Below are 15,282 nucleotides of genomic sequence, written 5' to 3'. Positions count from 1 at the left end.
GTTGAAACTGACAACCGGAAGCGGCAGGGACAGGCCACTATAAACACCGGAGGAAACATCAAAGAAGCGCTTCGCAGGAGGCTCCCAAGCACTGATGATGTCGCCTAGCCAGGGGACGAAACGTTTGCAACAAAAACTCCCAGCTCGGCGAACAGAACCACAACGGCTTCCTGAATGCTTGAGTGGGCCTACCCTTTGAGAGAAAGTGAGGGCTGCAGATGCTGGAGATCAGAGCTGAAAATGTGTTGCTGGAAAAGCGCAGCAGGTCAGGCAGCATCCAGGGAACAGGAGAATCGACGTTTCGGGTATAAGCCCTTAGAAGGGCTTATGCCCGAAACGTCGATTCTCCTGGGCCTACCCTTTCCCTAGCAACCCTCTTGCTCGTAGTATAAGTACAAAAGGCCTTGGGATTCTCCTTAACCCCATTGACCAGGGGCATTTCATAGCTCCTTTTAACCTGAATTCCCCACTTGAGCTCCTTCCTACTTTCTCTATATTCTTCAAGGACTTAGCCTGTTTTCAGTTGCCTACAAATTAGGTACACTTCCTTTTTTGTTTTGGACGAAACTGATCATTTTCCCTGCCATCCAAGGTTCCCGAATACTGCTATTCCTGCCCTTCATTTTCCCAGAAACATGCCTGTCCTGCATTCTAATCAACTGGCCTTTAAAAGACACAATAGGTTGAACAGCAAACTAGCACAGATCAGCAATATGCAGGACCATATAACTGAGAACAGTCAGGCGAGTTCATAACATGTGAGAGCACTCAAGTGAGATCACAAGTTTAGAGAGCAATTTCAGACATCAAAAAGTGAGATATTCAAGTGCTGGAGGCAGTGCAGTGAAGAGCCAGGAGCATAAACTGGAGTGCTTGGAGTCACAGTAATGAGGAAAAATTAAAAACATTCAGGTTTATCATACAATGGAACTGTCAAAGAAGGAACCTTCAATAAGTAGAAAATTAAATGTACAGAAAAATAATTAGACCATTGCCTCAAACGGGGAACACAAGTTAAAGGTAAATATCGGTAACCTTTGGGCTGATAACAGGAAATGTCTCTACTGGCAAAGGAGGACGGATGTGTGGGAGAAATCTGGGTGGCTCAGTGGTTAGCACCGCTGCCTCACTGCAGCAGGGACCCGGGATCGATTCCACCCTCAGGCGACTGTCTGTGTGGAGTTCGCACATTCGCAGATCGAGAGCCGGGTTTTCAGTAACGGTGCGTGCACTGGGGCCTACATATATTAATAAACAGGGTCCTGTTCCTTTTTTGGACAGAAGGTAACCACAGCGCTTGTTTCAATTCAACAAAATAAAACGACAATCATTCTCTGGCTCACTTCTCAGGGCAAAACTCTGATCACAGTCAACCTGTCTTGTTAAAAATTTATACAAAGCTTGTTAGTTAACTGTCAGGTACACTCTCCACAGCAATGCCTCCATCAGTTCATAGACCCAACCTGCAGCACTCTCCTCTCTCAGTATAAATGTTATTGCCCCTTTACTTTGGCATTTTGTTTGAACTGTCCTAACAAGCGCACGATGAAAAGTTTTGAAAATCTGTTTTTTTGCCAAAAGACTATTTAAAGATATTAGTCTAAAGATAGTCTTCCTTTCATACTAGTAGAAAAACGTAACTAACCTGCAGTCGCTCCTACCTCGAGGTGCCTTTGAGATCGGTAACATATTTTGCACCAATTTGATTAACAGTACAGCCCCCACCTCTTTTAACTGGCTTTCTAAACTTCTTGAATTCACCATAACCCTCGACATTCAGGACTCAGACATTATGCAGCCATATCTCAATAATCACCATCATATTTACCCACTTCCAATGTGTGCTATCAATCCAAAGGTGCCATTCACTTTGTGTCATTCTCTTGCCTTTGCCCCACAGACCTGCACATTCTTCCTTTTCAGAGCATGAGCACATTCACAATCTTTGACTTAATATTGTACTCAAAAGGCAGAATTGGCCTCAGCTGATGCCCCAGAAACCAAGCAATTTACAAGCAGCTGAGGAAATGGAGGAAAGAATAGAAAGGATGAAGCAGTAATCATTAATGAACATTACATTAGCTCAAGTATGCAGTGTGTTCAAAGTATTGTGTATAGAAACAACAATTAGCGGTTATTACACAAATTGTTCCACAACTCTAACATTTGAAAATTACTTGCACAGTTGTAACCGTGCTATATTTTCCAAAGATTCAATGCTTGTGTGTACACTTGCCTCGATTTCTCAGTTATTTACATCCTGGATCTCCCGGTTTCTCTATGTCAGAGGGACAGGACATTGCTGAAGAGATTCAGTCCCTTCCTCTTCACAAAATTTGGCTCAGCTGTGAACTAAGTGGGATGATAATGCTGTATCTTGAGTGTGACGATATCACAACTCCCTTGATACATTCCACATTCAAGAGGGCAACAAGGGCTTGAAATATACTCAAAATGAGTTCGAATCGTAAATTGATCTTCTCTATCTCACATTCATAATGGCTGTTGATAATTTTTTTTTAAAAAAGTCAGGAATGATTTTCAAAAAATACTTACTTAATAAGATTCTCCAGAAAAAGACGAGCATTGCTCAAAATCTGTGAAAGAAAATTAAAAATGTGTTAGCGCTGATAACCAACCTGCATTAATAGTGTCAGCAATATCAAACTTTACAGATATTAATTCATACAAACTGCATGTCTTCTCAATTAAGCTGGACTTCAAAGATCAGTGTAGAAATTGCCACAAAGTTGGTCATTTTACAAGGTTACTATGCCCTTGAGCTTTTTTCCCCAAGAGACAGGATAATTGGCCAGGCTCCCACTAATCTGGGTTTGAAAGGTTTATTGAGGCCCTTTTTGTTTACCCCAACCAAAAATTGGCCATACTAAACTGCCCATAGTCAGGGGTAAATATAGAGTGGGGGAGTGGGTCACTCTTTGGAAGGTTGGCGTGGACTTGCTGGGCCAAAGGGCCTGTTTCCACACTGTAGGGAATCTAGTCTAATCTAACAGATAATGCCTCTGGCCTAAGGCTTTCATATCTTTAAAAAAAAGTATAACCAAAGGGGAGTGGCCAGCTAGCCTTCATTTAGATTAGAGTTTTTAATTCAGTTCAGTGACTGTGTGTGTATAGAGAGAGTGAGTGTGTGTGTATAGAGAGAGAGTGTGTGTGTGAATAGAGAGAGTGTGCACGCGTGTGTGTATATATAGAGAGTGTATGTATATATATATATATATATATATATATATATAGTGTGTATGTGTATAGAGAGAGTGTGTGTGTATGTGTGTTGAGTGTGTGTGTGTGTGTATGTATTTTTTTTATACACACACACATACATATATATAATATAGAGAGAGAGATCCAGCTGGGTACACACACTCTCTCTCTCTCTCTCTCTCTAACTTCAGACCCTGCTTTGTTTTATATTTATTCTTTGTACTTAGGGATGTGCTTATTGGGACTGTTCAAAGTATTTTCAGAACAGCATCATTAAGTTGGGATAGTCTTGTCAGGTTTTTGGATAGGATAAGTTATCTGGCATTCTATTTTCTGTTCTTTGCGCTTCATTCCGTAATTTTGTAAATAAATTGTTTGTTTAAAACTTGGCAGTCAGATCAGCTAATTTCACTCCAGGAATATCCACTTCCCTCAAACAAATAGCAAAGTTATGGTCTGGGCGTTATGTTTTGAGGGGTCAGGCCTAGTCCATAACAAAATCAACTCTCAATAGGACTCACGTAGGAACATGGAACGATCGGTCCTTCCTGTGCCTATTAGATTGTACTGACTGGCTCTTAACTCCATTCCCTATCTATATTCTATAACCCTCAAACATTGCCTAACAAAAACAGCCTGCCAGATTTAAAGTTTGTTTTTGGTTTACTTGCAATTCCTTTCTTGAATAGTTTTATTACATCTGCTAAATCTGCTCTCTGGAATTTTCCACGCCCTATGGAAGTTTGGACATTATTGCTGCTCAGATAATGGAATTCTTTCTTTAGAACATAGGCCACCAGGTCCTTGGATATGGTAGAGTTGAGTCTCAAGTTCCCCCAGTCATTTTACCTCTGATTGGTTATTTTCATTGCTCAGTCCTTTGGAGTTGGGACATTATGTGGAGGTTGTACAGGGCATTGGCGAGGTCACTGCTGGAGTAGTGTGTCCAGTTCTGGTCACCCAGTTATAGGAAGGGTATTGTTACGCTAGAGGGGGTTCAGGAGAGATTTATCAGGATGTTGCTGGGTATGGAAGGTTTGAGTTATAAAGAAAGGATGGATAGGCTGGGACATTTTTCACTGGAGCTTAGCAAGTTGACAGGTGACCTGATAGAAGCTTATAAAATAAATGAGGTGTATAGGTAGAGTTGGTGATAGTTGACTTTTCCCTAAGATGGGGAATTTCAAGACTTGGGGCACATTTTTAAAGATGAGAGAGGAGAGAGATTTAAAAAAGACGAGGTAATTTTTTTTTTTAAAACAGGGTGGCTCGTGTTTGGAAAAAACTTCCTGAGGAAATAGAGAACGTAGGTACAATTACAACGTTTAAAAGACACTTGGATAAGTACATGACTGGAGAGAGTGAGAAGCTTGGGTTAGAAGTGGAGAGGTTTGGAGGGATATAAGCCAGGAGCAGGCAGGTGGGACTAGTTTAGTTTGGGATTCTGTTCGGTATGGACTGGTTGGACCGAAGGGTCTGTTTCCATGCCCTATGACTCTGCTACTCAATGTCTCTATTTCCTCACTCCCCATGATAATCTTTCCTGTCTCCTCTTTGGAGGGACTAACAGCTACTTTAGCTACCCTCTTCATTTTTACACTGGTGAGGGGGGAAAAAAATCATTTCTCTTTCCCCTCTATCGTCAAATTTTGGTGGTCTTTGCTGGTTTCTAAAACTCTCCCAATCCTCAGCTTGCTACTATTGTTTGAAAAATCACAAGTCTCTTCTTTTAATCTAATACTTTCCTCAATCTCCTTAAAAAGCCAAAGACTGACCTTGTCAGGTTTTTGTTTTTCAATGGAATCTTTTTATTGAATATTGTTTTAATTAGCAAATTTACTAGAATTTTCTGAGGAAGTAACAAGCAGGATAAAGTGGGGGGGGGGGGGTAAGCTGAGAATTTAATATATTTGGATTTTCAGAAGGCGTTTGACAAGGTACCACACATTAGGCTGCTGAAGTAAGAACTTATGATGTTGGAGGTGGTATATCAGCATGGATAACAGATTGGTTAAATAGAAGATAGAATAGGGACAAGAGGGGCATTTTCAGGATGGCAACCTGTATAGGGCCCTGGTGAGGCCGCACCTGGAATATTGTGCACAGTTCTGGTCTCCAAATTTGAGGAAAGACATTTTGGCTATTGAGGGAGTGCAGCGTAGGTTCATGAGGTCAATTCCTGGAATGGCGGGACTATCTTATGTTGAAAGATTGGAGTGACTGTGCTTGTATACCCTTGAGTTTAGAAGACTGAGAGGGGATCTGATTGAGACGTATAAGATTATTAAAGGATTGGACACTCTGGAGGCAGGAAACCGTTGATGGGTGAGTCCTGAACCAGAGGACACAGCTTAAAAATAAGGGGTAAGCCATTTATACAGACACGAGGAAAAACGTCTTCACCCAGAGAGCGGTGGGTGTGTGGAATGCTCTGCCCCAGAGGGCAGTGGAGGCCCAGTCTCTGGATTCGTTTAAGAAAGAGTAGGATAGAGCTCTCAAGGATAGTGGAATCAAGAGTTATGGAAATAAGGCAGGAACAGGATACTGATTAAGGATGATCAGCCATGATCATATTGAATGGTGCTGCAGGCTCGAAGGGCAGAATGGCCTACTCCTGCACCTATTGTCTATTGTAACTACCAAAGGATGACATGAGGCAGTCCTGGGTCCACAATGTTTTTACAACATACATTCATGACCTAAATGAGGAAAGTGAACATTCCACTGCCAAAGTCTGAAGTCACATGACACCAGGTTATAGTCCACCAGGTTTATCTGAAACCACAAGCTTTTGGAGCACTGTTTCTTCGTCAGGAGAAATGGAGGAAAGCACACACCAAAAGCAGCGCTCCAAAAGCTTGATAAGCCTGTTGGACTATAACCTGGCGTCGTGTAACTTCTGACTTTGTCCACTGCAGCCCAAGACCAGCTCCTCCACATCATGGCTACTATTGCTAAGGTTGTGGATGAACTAAAAGGAGGTGGATAGGCAAGTGGTGAGGAGTGGTGATGGTAAGAGTCTGCAGAGAAATGCAGACAGGTTGTTAGAGTGGGCAAAAACTTGGCAGATAAAGTATGGGGAAATTTGGGTTATATGTTTTTTTTCAGGAAGGATAAAAATGCTAAGTATTATTTAAATGGCGAAAGATTGCAGAAAGCTGCAGCACAGAGGGATTTAGGAGTCTTCCATTACTCTGGAAAAGCCAGCATTCAAGTTCAATGGGTAACAGTCGAAAAGGGTGGTGCTAGAAAAGCACAGTGGGTCAGGCAGCATCCGAGGAGCAGGAGATTTCAGGCATAAGCCCTTAATCATCTTTTCCAGCGCCACCCTTTCCCGACTCTGATCTCCAGCATCTGTAGTTCTCACTTTCTCCCAATGGGTAATAGGGAAGGTATGCCAAACGTTGGCTTTTATAGCAAGGAAGATAGAGCTTTAATGGAGAGAGGTTTTGCTAAAACTATCCAAAAGCATAGGTGAGCACACGTCAGGATTACAGTGAATAGTTCTGGGCTCTGTATCTATAGCAATCTGTATTGGCATTGGAGGCAGTGTAGAGAAGGTTCACCTAGGCTGCTATATGGTATGATGGGTCTGCCTTAATTGGAGGGATTGGAGTCAGTAGGGTCTGTCTCAATAGGAGAGATCGAGTTGGTAGGGTCTGTCTGCATTGGAATTAAGAATGAGGGGTGACCTTATTGAAACATAAGATTGTTAGAGGACTTGACAGAGTAGATGCAGAAAGGTGTGCGTGTGCGTGTGTCTAGGACCAGGCAGCATGGTCTCAGCACGGGGTTATACATTTAAAACAGCGATGGTAGCAACTCTGAGGAATTCTTTACACAGAAGGGCTGTTGAGGGTTATTAAATATATTCAATGCGGAGATAGACAAACGTTTAATCAGTAAGGGAATCAAGGGTCCTGGGGCAGAGCAGATGAATGGGCTGACTGGCTTATAACTGATCCAACATCGGAGGCTTTATTAATGTTTTCCATTGTTCATTTGTTACAAAACCCTTTCAATTTATTTATCCAACCAACCTTAACTAGCTCTTCCGTTAAACAATAACCAGCTTGGAGCTTGAGCTTTTTGGGCTGAAGGTTGAACTGCAGACACTGATGGATCAAGGAGGGGGAAGTTACCAGGATCTTTTTGTACCAGGAAGCAGGCACCTCTTACGATAGGATGATCTGATCAGGCTCAGAGATAGGATAACGTGACTTCAAAATGGGGCACCCAAAGTAAAGGAGTGCAGCACTGCCATCTTTTACCTTTGCCCAACAGACTGGTTTGGGAGAAGAGGGTTCTAAGCCCATGGGGCACTGGCACCAATATTGCGACAAGTGAGATGCGTGCCATTGGAGAGTCTACAGTTCAACCAAACTGGGATTGGTGTTCTCGTGACCTGCATAACTAGCGGAGTAGAGCAGGTTTTAAACTAAATAAGAAAGGCAAGGACAAATTTGAGAAGTTATAGGGAATTCAAGAGTGTAGAAAAGGCAAAAGGGGAAGGAATTCATGCTGGAAATAATAAACAGAATGATAGGAAAGGTGACAGTAGTTTTGTGCAGACTCTCTGATATTAAACTAAATGGTAGCACCAGGTATTGAGCAAGAACTAGTGGGGAACTTGCCAAAAGGGTACGACAATTATCATGCAGGGTTTTAATCTACATTTGGACTAGAAAAACCAGATGGGAATTAACTGAATGTTTTGGGGTTAATTTCTTCATCCAACATGTGATGGTATCAACCAGACAGCAAGCTTTACCAGACATAAGGTGCAGGCTCTGGTCCAGAGGCCTGCTCCAGAGGTGAGTAATAACATCTTTGAACAGGTTGATGAGAAAATATCTAAACCAGACTTGGTTTTGATCAGCAAAACAGGATTGATTACTGACCTCGATGAAAGCGGGCTGCAGCAGATCACAGTATGATTGAGTTTTATATACAGTTAAATGAGGAGAAGTTCAAAGTTAGATTAGTTCCCTACAGTGTGGAAACAGGCCCTTTGGCCCAACCAGTCCACACCGACCCTCCGAAGAGTAACCCACCCAGACCCATTTCCCTCTGAATGATGCACCTAATACTGTGGGCAATTTAGCACGGTCAATTCACCTGACCTGCACATCTTTGGACTGTGGGAGGAAACCGGAGCACCCGGAGGAAACTCACGCAGACACGGGGAGAATTTGCAAACTCCACACAGTCAGTCGCCTGAGGCTGGAATTGAACCTGTGACCCTGGTGCTGTGAGGCAGCAGTGCTAACCACTGAGTCACCATGCTGTGGGCCCAAAAGCTACTAAATTTGAATTTAAATACAGTACAACTAAATATGAGGGCATGAAAACAGAGCTAGTGATGGTGAACTGGCAACTGAGATCAATGGACAGGTCGTTAGAAATGCATTAGCAAACATTTAAGGGGATACTCCAGAATAGATACACTCAAATAAATTACATTTAAGGGGTGGACCCACCTGGTTAACTAAAAAATATCAAAGATAATATCAAACTCAAAGGAAATACAAAATTGTGCAAAGATTGGTGGAAGGAGAGAAGATTGAACAAAATATTAAAACAGCAAAGAATTACACCAAGATAATAAAGTGGGAAAAATTAGATGATGACAACAAGTTAGCCATACATACCCAATTCCCCTCCTTCCCCAAAGTGCAGAGTGAAAAAACTTTGTTCTTTAAGGAACATGCAACAGCCAACTGAGTAGCTACTTAAGTTATCAGAGGGTGAGCAGTAAGTTCCTCTGCTTTCACAATCTGGGATTTTAGAAGGAGATGCAGAGTTGAAACACATCACAACCCAGTACGCCATCCTCTTCTGGTCTCTACTAAAGTGCATCAGCTGCAGGCAGGAATTCACCATATGGGGAGATCAAACTACATTCCATGCGAAGTTACAGTGAAACATATTCCATCTGTTTTGAATGAAAGTGACTAAAACAAGTTGGCGTTGCTTTCTGTGCCAGCTTTTTTTCTAAGCCTTCATTTATAATCCTACCACATTTAGCTCAGAGGTTGTGGTGTTAGAATGGAAATGTCCTAAATTTAAATTTGGAGAGAGCTCAAATTGTGTTAGATTATATCACATATGCCAAGTTAGTAGGAATTTATACCCTGTGACCTTTATAATCTGAGGCAGGCTAGTCTCATCCCACATTAGAACCCTGGCTCAACATTGGAAGCCTTTTGGCTTCACGCCAGCAATTACAAAGTCAGCCCCCCCTTCCCTGCTCGCCCTCGGCATCCCAACAATATTTTCTCCCAATACTTTCAAGTCAAAAATTGAACCCATTGAGTATACTGCTGATATCCTTCATGGTATTAAAGTATCTCTTCCAGATCTCCCCTCAGCCTGCTCCGTTTTAGGAGCAGCAATCCAGTTAGAATCATAGAATCCTTACTGTGTGGTAACAGGCCATTCGGCCCATCGGGTCATGCCACCCAGACCCTTATTGTATCCTTGTACCTGCATTTCCCATGGCCAATCCACCTAACCTGCACATCTTTGGATTGTGGGGAAAAAACACGCAGAGAATGTGCAAACTCCACACGGACAGAGAGTGGAATCAGTATCAGGGACCTGTCTTTTTGAGGCAGCATTGCTAACCACTTCTACATCTATCTGCAACCGCAATGCTCAGAACTCCCCTAGTAAATCTCTTAAGTAATCCCTCCAAAGCCTTGGCATCCTTCCTGAATACAGTGCTAGGAGCTAGATACATCATGCCAGCTGATACTTTGCATAGCTTCCCAACGTCTGCAGTCTATTTATGAAGCACAGCACCTCGTATTTTATTAACTGCTTTTTTAACTTGTCCTGTCACCTTCAAGGGTGTGTACATAAACATCCCCAAATGTCTCTGCTCTTGCACCCTCTTTGATAATGTGCCATTTAGTTTGTATGGTGTCTCATTATTCCTGCCAAACTGCATCACCTTCCAGTTCGTACATCAAATTTAGTTTGCCATGTCTGCCCATTTTGTCATACGTCTATTTCCTCTTGAAATGTAGTAAACAGTGCAAAACATTGTAATAAAGTTTCATGTCGCCTACAAATTCCAAAATTACACTTTCCCCACTCCTCCACGGCGTCATTCAGCACTGCGATGCTCTATGCAGACTTCCGTTCGGTCTAAAAGACTGACTGCCTATTGAAACACAGATGGACATTTTCTATCCTTTTAGATGCTGGTACTTCTCAGTTTATCTTAAGGGCTTCAATTTTGTTAAGTCTAATATCAGGAAGTTTATCAAATACTTTCCTAGGCTCATGGTGCAGTAATAGCAGTCCTACACTTGGGTCAAAGGGCCCGATTCAAGTGCCACCTGCTCCAGAGAGGTCTCATCACAAGTGGGAGCAGGTTGGCTGAGATACCTATTAAAAAGGCTCTTATGGTACAGTGGTAGCATCCCTATCTCTAAACCAGAGGTTCCAGATCCTACATGCACTGGAGATGTGCCAGGAGATGTTTGAACAGTTTGATTTAAAATAGCTATCAAACGCCTTTTTAAAACTGATATAAACAACATCACTTACTCCGACTTCACCCTCTTTCTGTTCGGTAGGCTCAATTAATTCAAAGACCACTTACTCCTAATAAACCTGAGCTGGCTCTCCTTTATTGCTGAATCAAATGACTGCTTTTTTTAAAACCAGATTATTTCTAAACGCTTCCCTACCATCAGCCTACTACCAGACTGCTCTCTAATTGCTAATTCTATCCTTCTCATTTTTTTTTGGCCTCCATCATGATGGAGCAGTGAGTGTTTCAGAGAGATGTTTTGGATGTGGACGGCAGCCCTGCTAATAGCCTAAGCTCCTTGACCCTGGTGGCCCAGAGCTGGAAGCAACTGGGCAGCGTGCAACGTCACTTCTGTGACTGGCTGAGTCAACCACGCCAGGAGGTCACGAGTAGGTTATGATTTGGAGCTGCCGGTGTTGGACTGGGGTGTACAAAGTTAAAAATCACACAACACCAGGTTCTAGTCCAACAGGTTTAATTGGAAGCACTAGTTTTCAGAGCGCTGCTCCTTCATCAGGTGATTGACAACCACCTGATGATGGAGCGTCGCTCCGGAAGCTAGTGCTTCCAATTAAACCTGTTGGACTATAACCTGGTGTTGTGTGATTTTTAGCGAGTAGGTTAGACTTTTATTCCTTCCCTAAAAACAAAACAGCAAACAATTGGAGCTCTCCTGACAATCCAAAAGCTTTATGGTCACATTTTTCAATGCACCAGCTTGTTGTGATATTCTCTAAATATCAATGCGTGATGTGCCTTCGCTCACCAACATAACTGCTGAAAGTTTCATTTGCTAATCGAATTTGAGTGCTGCTCACAAGGCCAACACGTATTGCCGACCCCTAACTTTAGGAAGTAGTAATGAAGAGCCTTTTGAAGTCTCTGTGGCATAGGTAAACTCACAACATTGCTGGAGTCCTCCAGATGTTTGAATCATCAAATAGTGAAGGAATAGCACTATAATTCCAAGACAAGATGGCATTCGACTTGAAGGGAACTGGTGGATGGTGTTTTCATACAATTACTACCCTTTCTATGATTAACAGAGATTGGGGTTTGGAAGGCGTTATTGAGGAAGCAGAGTCCCTGCAGTGTATCTAGTGGGCACTGCTGCCACTGTGTGCACTGGTGGCAGAGGGAGCAAACATTTAAGGCAATGGATGGGTACCAATGCCTCCTGGGCACAGATAATTTTGAGCTCAGGTGGTGTTGGGGCCAAGGCGAGTGGTGAATATGCCATTACACTGCACCGGACCTATGCCTCATATATGGCGGGCAGTCTTTTGAGAGACAGACGGTGAATTGTTGAGAGCAGCATTTCTAGCTTCTGATTTGTTCATATAGACAATACTAGTATGTCTGCAATGCATCTCTGGTTGATTGTAACCCCTTGAGATGTTGAGGAGGAGGGACTCAGTGATGGTAATTCTATTAGAATGTCACGAAGACACTGTTAGAGAGAGACACAGTCATTCCATGACTCGTGAGAAATGAACTTCTTACCACCTGGCAGGGAAACTGATATTTCCCTTGCTCTGGCTAGACTTGACTTCACATTTCTTTGCCCCTCCCCAAACATGATCAGAACAAAGGGGAATAAAATCCAAGGAATAACCTAGCTTATCTCCAGCCTGGGCAGCGTACAGCCTGGATGACTCAACAGAGTTCTCCAATTTCAAACAACCTTCCCACCCAACCCAGCCCCAGCTCCTCCCTTCCATTCCATTGACCAATCTGATTCATCCCTCCCATCGACCAACCAGGTCCTACCCACCACCTGTGTTCACCGAACACTACCTCACCATGCCGCTACTCTTCCTCACCCCACACCCCAACGCCCACCTTATCTGTAGCTCCCCCTACCCCCGCATCTAGTTCTGAAAGGTTAGACCCAAAATGTTGAATTCTCCGCCTCCTGATGCTGCCTGGCTCTGTGTTCTTCCAGCCTCCTGTTTCTCTACTAAGGAATAAAAATAAAACTGAGAATAGCAGTGGATTTTCTTTTTTTAGCTTACAAAGATAGATTATAAAGTGACAAAGTATCACTTGTTTCTAAACAGGGTTGACACAGTTGTGAAGGACAGATCTATGCTAAATCCACCATTCTTGAGTGATTTAGATCAAATGAGTACAAGACTATAACAACATTGTTAATCTCATGATCAGGGAAAGCCAACCTCCCAAAATACACAAATCTAATCAATGGCAGTGTTTACTGAAGGGGAAATACAATAGGTGGCAGAAGGGGTGACCTTACATAAATATTCTGCAATTAGTATTCTGGGACATTAATAATTTCAGCACAAAACAAACCCAGCAGCACAGAAATTAATTAAAAGCAAAACTGGATTAAATTAGTACCCAAATAGCTACCACAAACCAAGTTATAAGACCTCCAACATTTTAAAACTTAACAATTCATTGCAGTAATTACAGGCTCAGAATTCACCAACTGTAATTAAATATTCAAGCACTTAAGCATCTAAACTTAATGGTAATACTTATCCCCAAGGCCACTGGACTAGTTTAATGCCAATATCATGGGAGAAAGTCTGACCTTCAATAAATAAGAGTTGTCATAGAAAATCATTATAGGGACAAGTTAAAAACTGCTTTCAGTATGTCCGGCAGCTTGGTGGAAAAGTCACAGGGCACGCTTGAGGATTGCTCTGGCTATACTTGACTTCACATTTCTTTGTCGGATTCTAATGTCCACAGGACGCGAGGCAATTAAGTGGGCCATATTTGGGACATTGAGTGCCACCCAATTAATGGAAAATGTAAAGAATTTCAGGCACTCACATTCAATGAGTAATTTTAAGACGTAAAAACGTGACAATGCATTGACCAAAAGCATGGTCAAAAAGCTAGATTTAAAGTAGCAACTTAGAGGAGAACGGAAAAGTTAAAAAAAAGGTAAAATCACCATAGTCCCAGAGGACCACAGTGAGATGACTGCTGGTGATTGAAACAGAGGGTCATTATGCCTCAGGTAGGGGGTGATATTGGTATGGGATCTCAGCCGATGTGGGAATTGAACCTGCGTTGTTAGTATCACTTTGGTTCACAAACTATCTGTCCAGCCAACTGAGCTAATCAATCCCCAAAAGCGGTGTTCAACTGTATAAGAAATAGAAGCTAAGATAGACCATTCAAGCCCTTCACCCAGCTCCATCATTGAATAAAAATTCTAACTGATTTATTTAGATGCATCATCCTGTACTACTCTTTAACGGTATTCAATACACTCAATCCCCAAGTCTCTACAATCTTGGGAATTGGGGAGAGGGGAGTTGGTGTATTCAGGGAAGTGATCCTGGAAGATAGCTGAAGGTGCAGGATATGAAGAATGCACGAGGCCAGAATTGGAGTTCCACAGGAAGGTTGTAGGATTAAAAGTTACAAAACAGGGCAGAGAGGGGTTTGGAAAACAAGAATGGGAGTTTTAAAGGTGCTTCTGGGCCTGGAGCCAATGTTGATCTGTGACCATAATGAATGGTAATGTGTAAGTAGGACAAAGTTTAAGGGAACAAGTTCAGACTACTTCAATGGCTTGGATTATTTGAGAGATCAGCACACAATGAGGAAGAATAATTCTCCGAGTATATTAAAAGAAAAATCTCACAATACCAGATTATAGTCCAACAGGTTTCTTTTGGAAGTACTAGCTTTCAGAGCGCCGCTCCTGTGTCATGTGGTTGTGATCAAGGATGGCAATCTGATAGCTAATGCTTCCAATTAAACCTGTTGGGCTATCACCTAATGTTGTGTGATTTTTAACTTTGTCCACCCCAGTCTAACACCAGCACCTCCAAGTCACTGCTGAGTGTGATATGCATTGTGTAATGAAGCTTGGGCTAAAGATTTTCACAGATAAGGAGGGTGGCAGTATGTGCAAGAATCACCCTGTGACTGCCTGGATTGTGTTACCCTAGTCACCCGTACTTATTGTAGTAAAATAATACAACCAGTTTCAGAAGTTAGTACAATCAAAGCAGTAAACACTTAGGGCCAAGGATTTTGTCAAATTGCAATGGTCTCCTTCCTATCGGAAAGGTGTTGTGAAACTTGAAAAGGGTTCAGAAAAGATTTACAAAGACGTTGCCAGGGTTGGAGGATCTGAGCTACAGGGAGAGGCTGAACAGGCTGGGGCTGTTTTCTCTGGAGCGTCGGAGGCTCAGGAGTGACCTTATAGAGGTTTACACAATTATGAGGGGCATGGATAGGGTAAATAGACAAAGTCTTTTCCCTGGGGTCGGGGAGTCCAGAACTAGAGGGCACAGGTTTAGGGTGAGAGGGGAAAGATATAAAAGAGACCTAAGGGGTAACTTTTTCCACACAGAGGGTGGTACGTGTATGGAATGAGCTGCCAGAGGAAGTGGTGGAGGCTGGTACAATTGTAACATTTAAGAAGCATTTGGATGGGTATACGAATAGGAAGGGTTTGGAGGGATATGGGCCGGGTGCTGGCAGGTGGGACTAGATTGGATTGGGATATCTGGTCGGCATGGACGGGT

The 15,282-nt window shown here is 42.6% G+C and overlaps 1 protein-coding gene across 1 annotated transcript in view; it reads right to left on the bottom strand.

The window, feature by feature from the left end:
* The window catches only part of LOC122550344 (diacylglycerol O-acyltransferase 1-like), a 106,925-nt gene that overhangs the window by 48,323 nt on the left and 43,320 nt on the right, over window positions 1-15,282 (bottom strand). The window contains exon 3 of the mRNA XM_043691072.1: window positions 2,557-2,597. Within this exon, the coding sequence (XP_043547007.1) occupies window positions 2,557-2,597 (41 nt within the window). The remainder of the gene's footprint in view (window positions 1-2,556; window positions 2,598-15,282) is intronic.

This window comes from Chiloscyllium plagiosum, chromosome 5, assembly GCF_004010195.1.
Source record: "Chiloscyllium plagiosum isolate BGI_BamShark_2017 chromosome 5, ASM401019v2, whole genome shotgun sequence".
Taxonomy (NCBI): domain Eukaryota; kingdom Metazoa; phylum Chordata; class Chondrichthyes; order Orectolobiformes; family Hemiscylliidae; genus Chiloscyllium; species Chiloscyllium plagiosum.
This window is presented reverse-complemented; position numbering and strand designations above follow the sequence as displayed.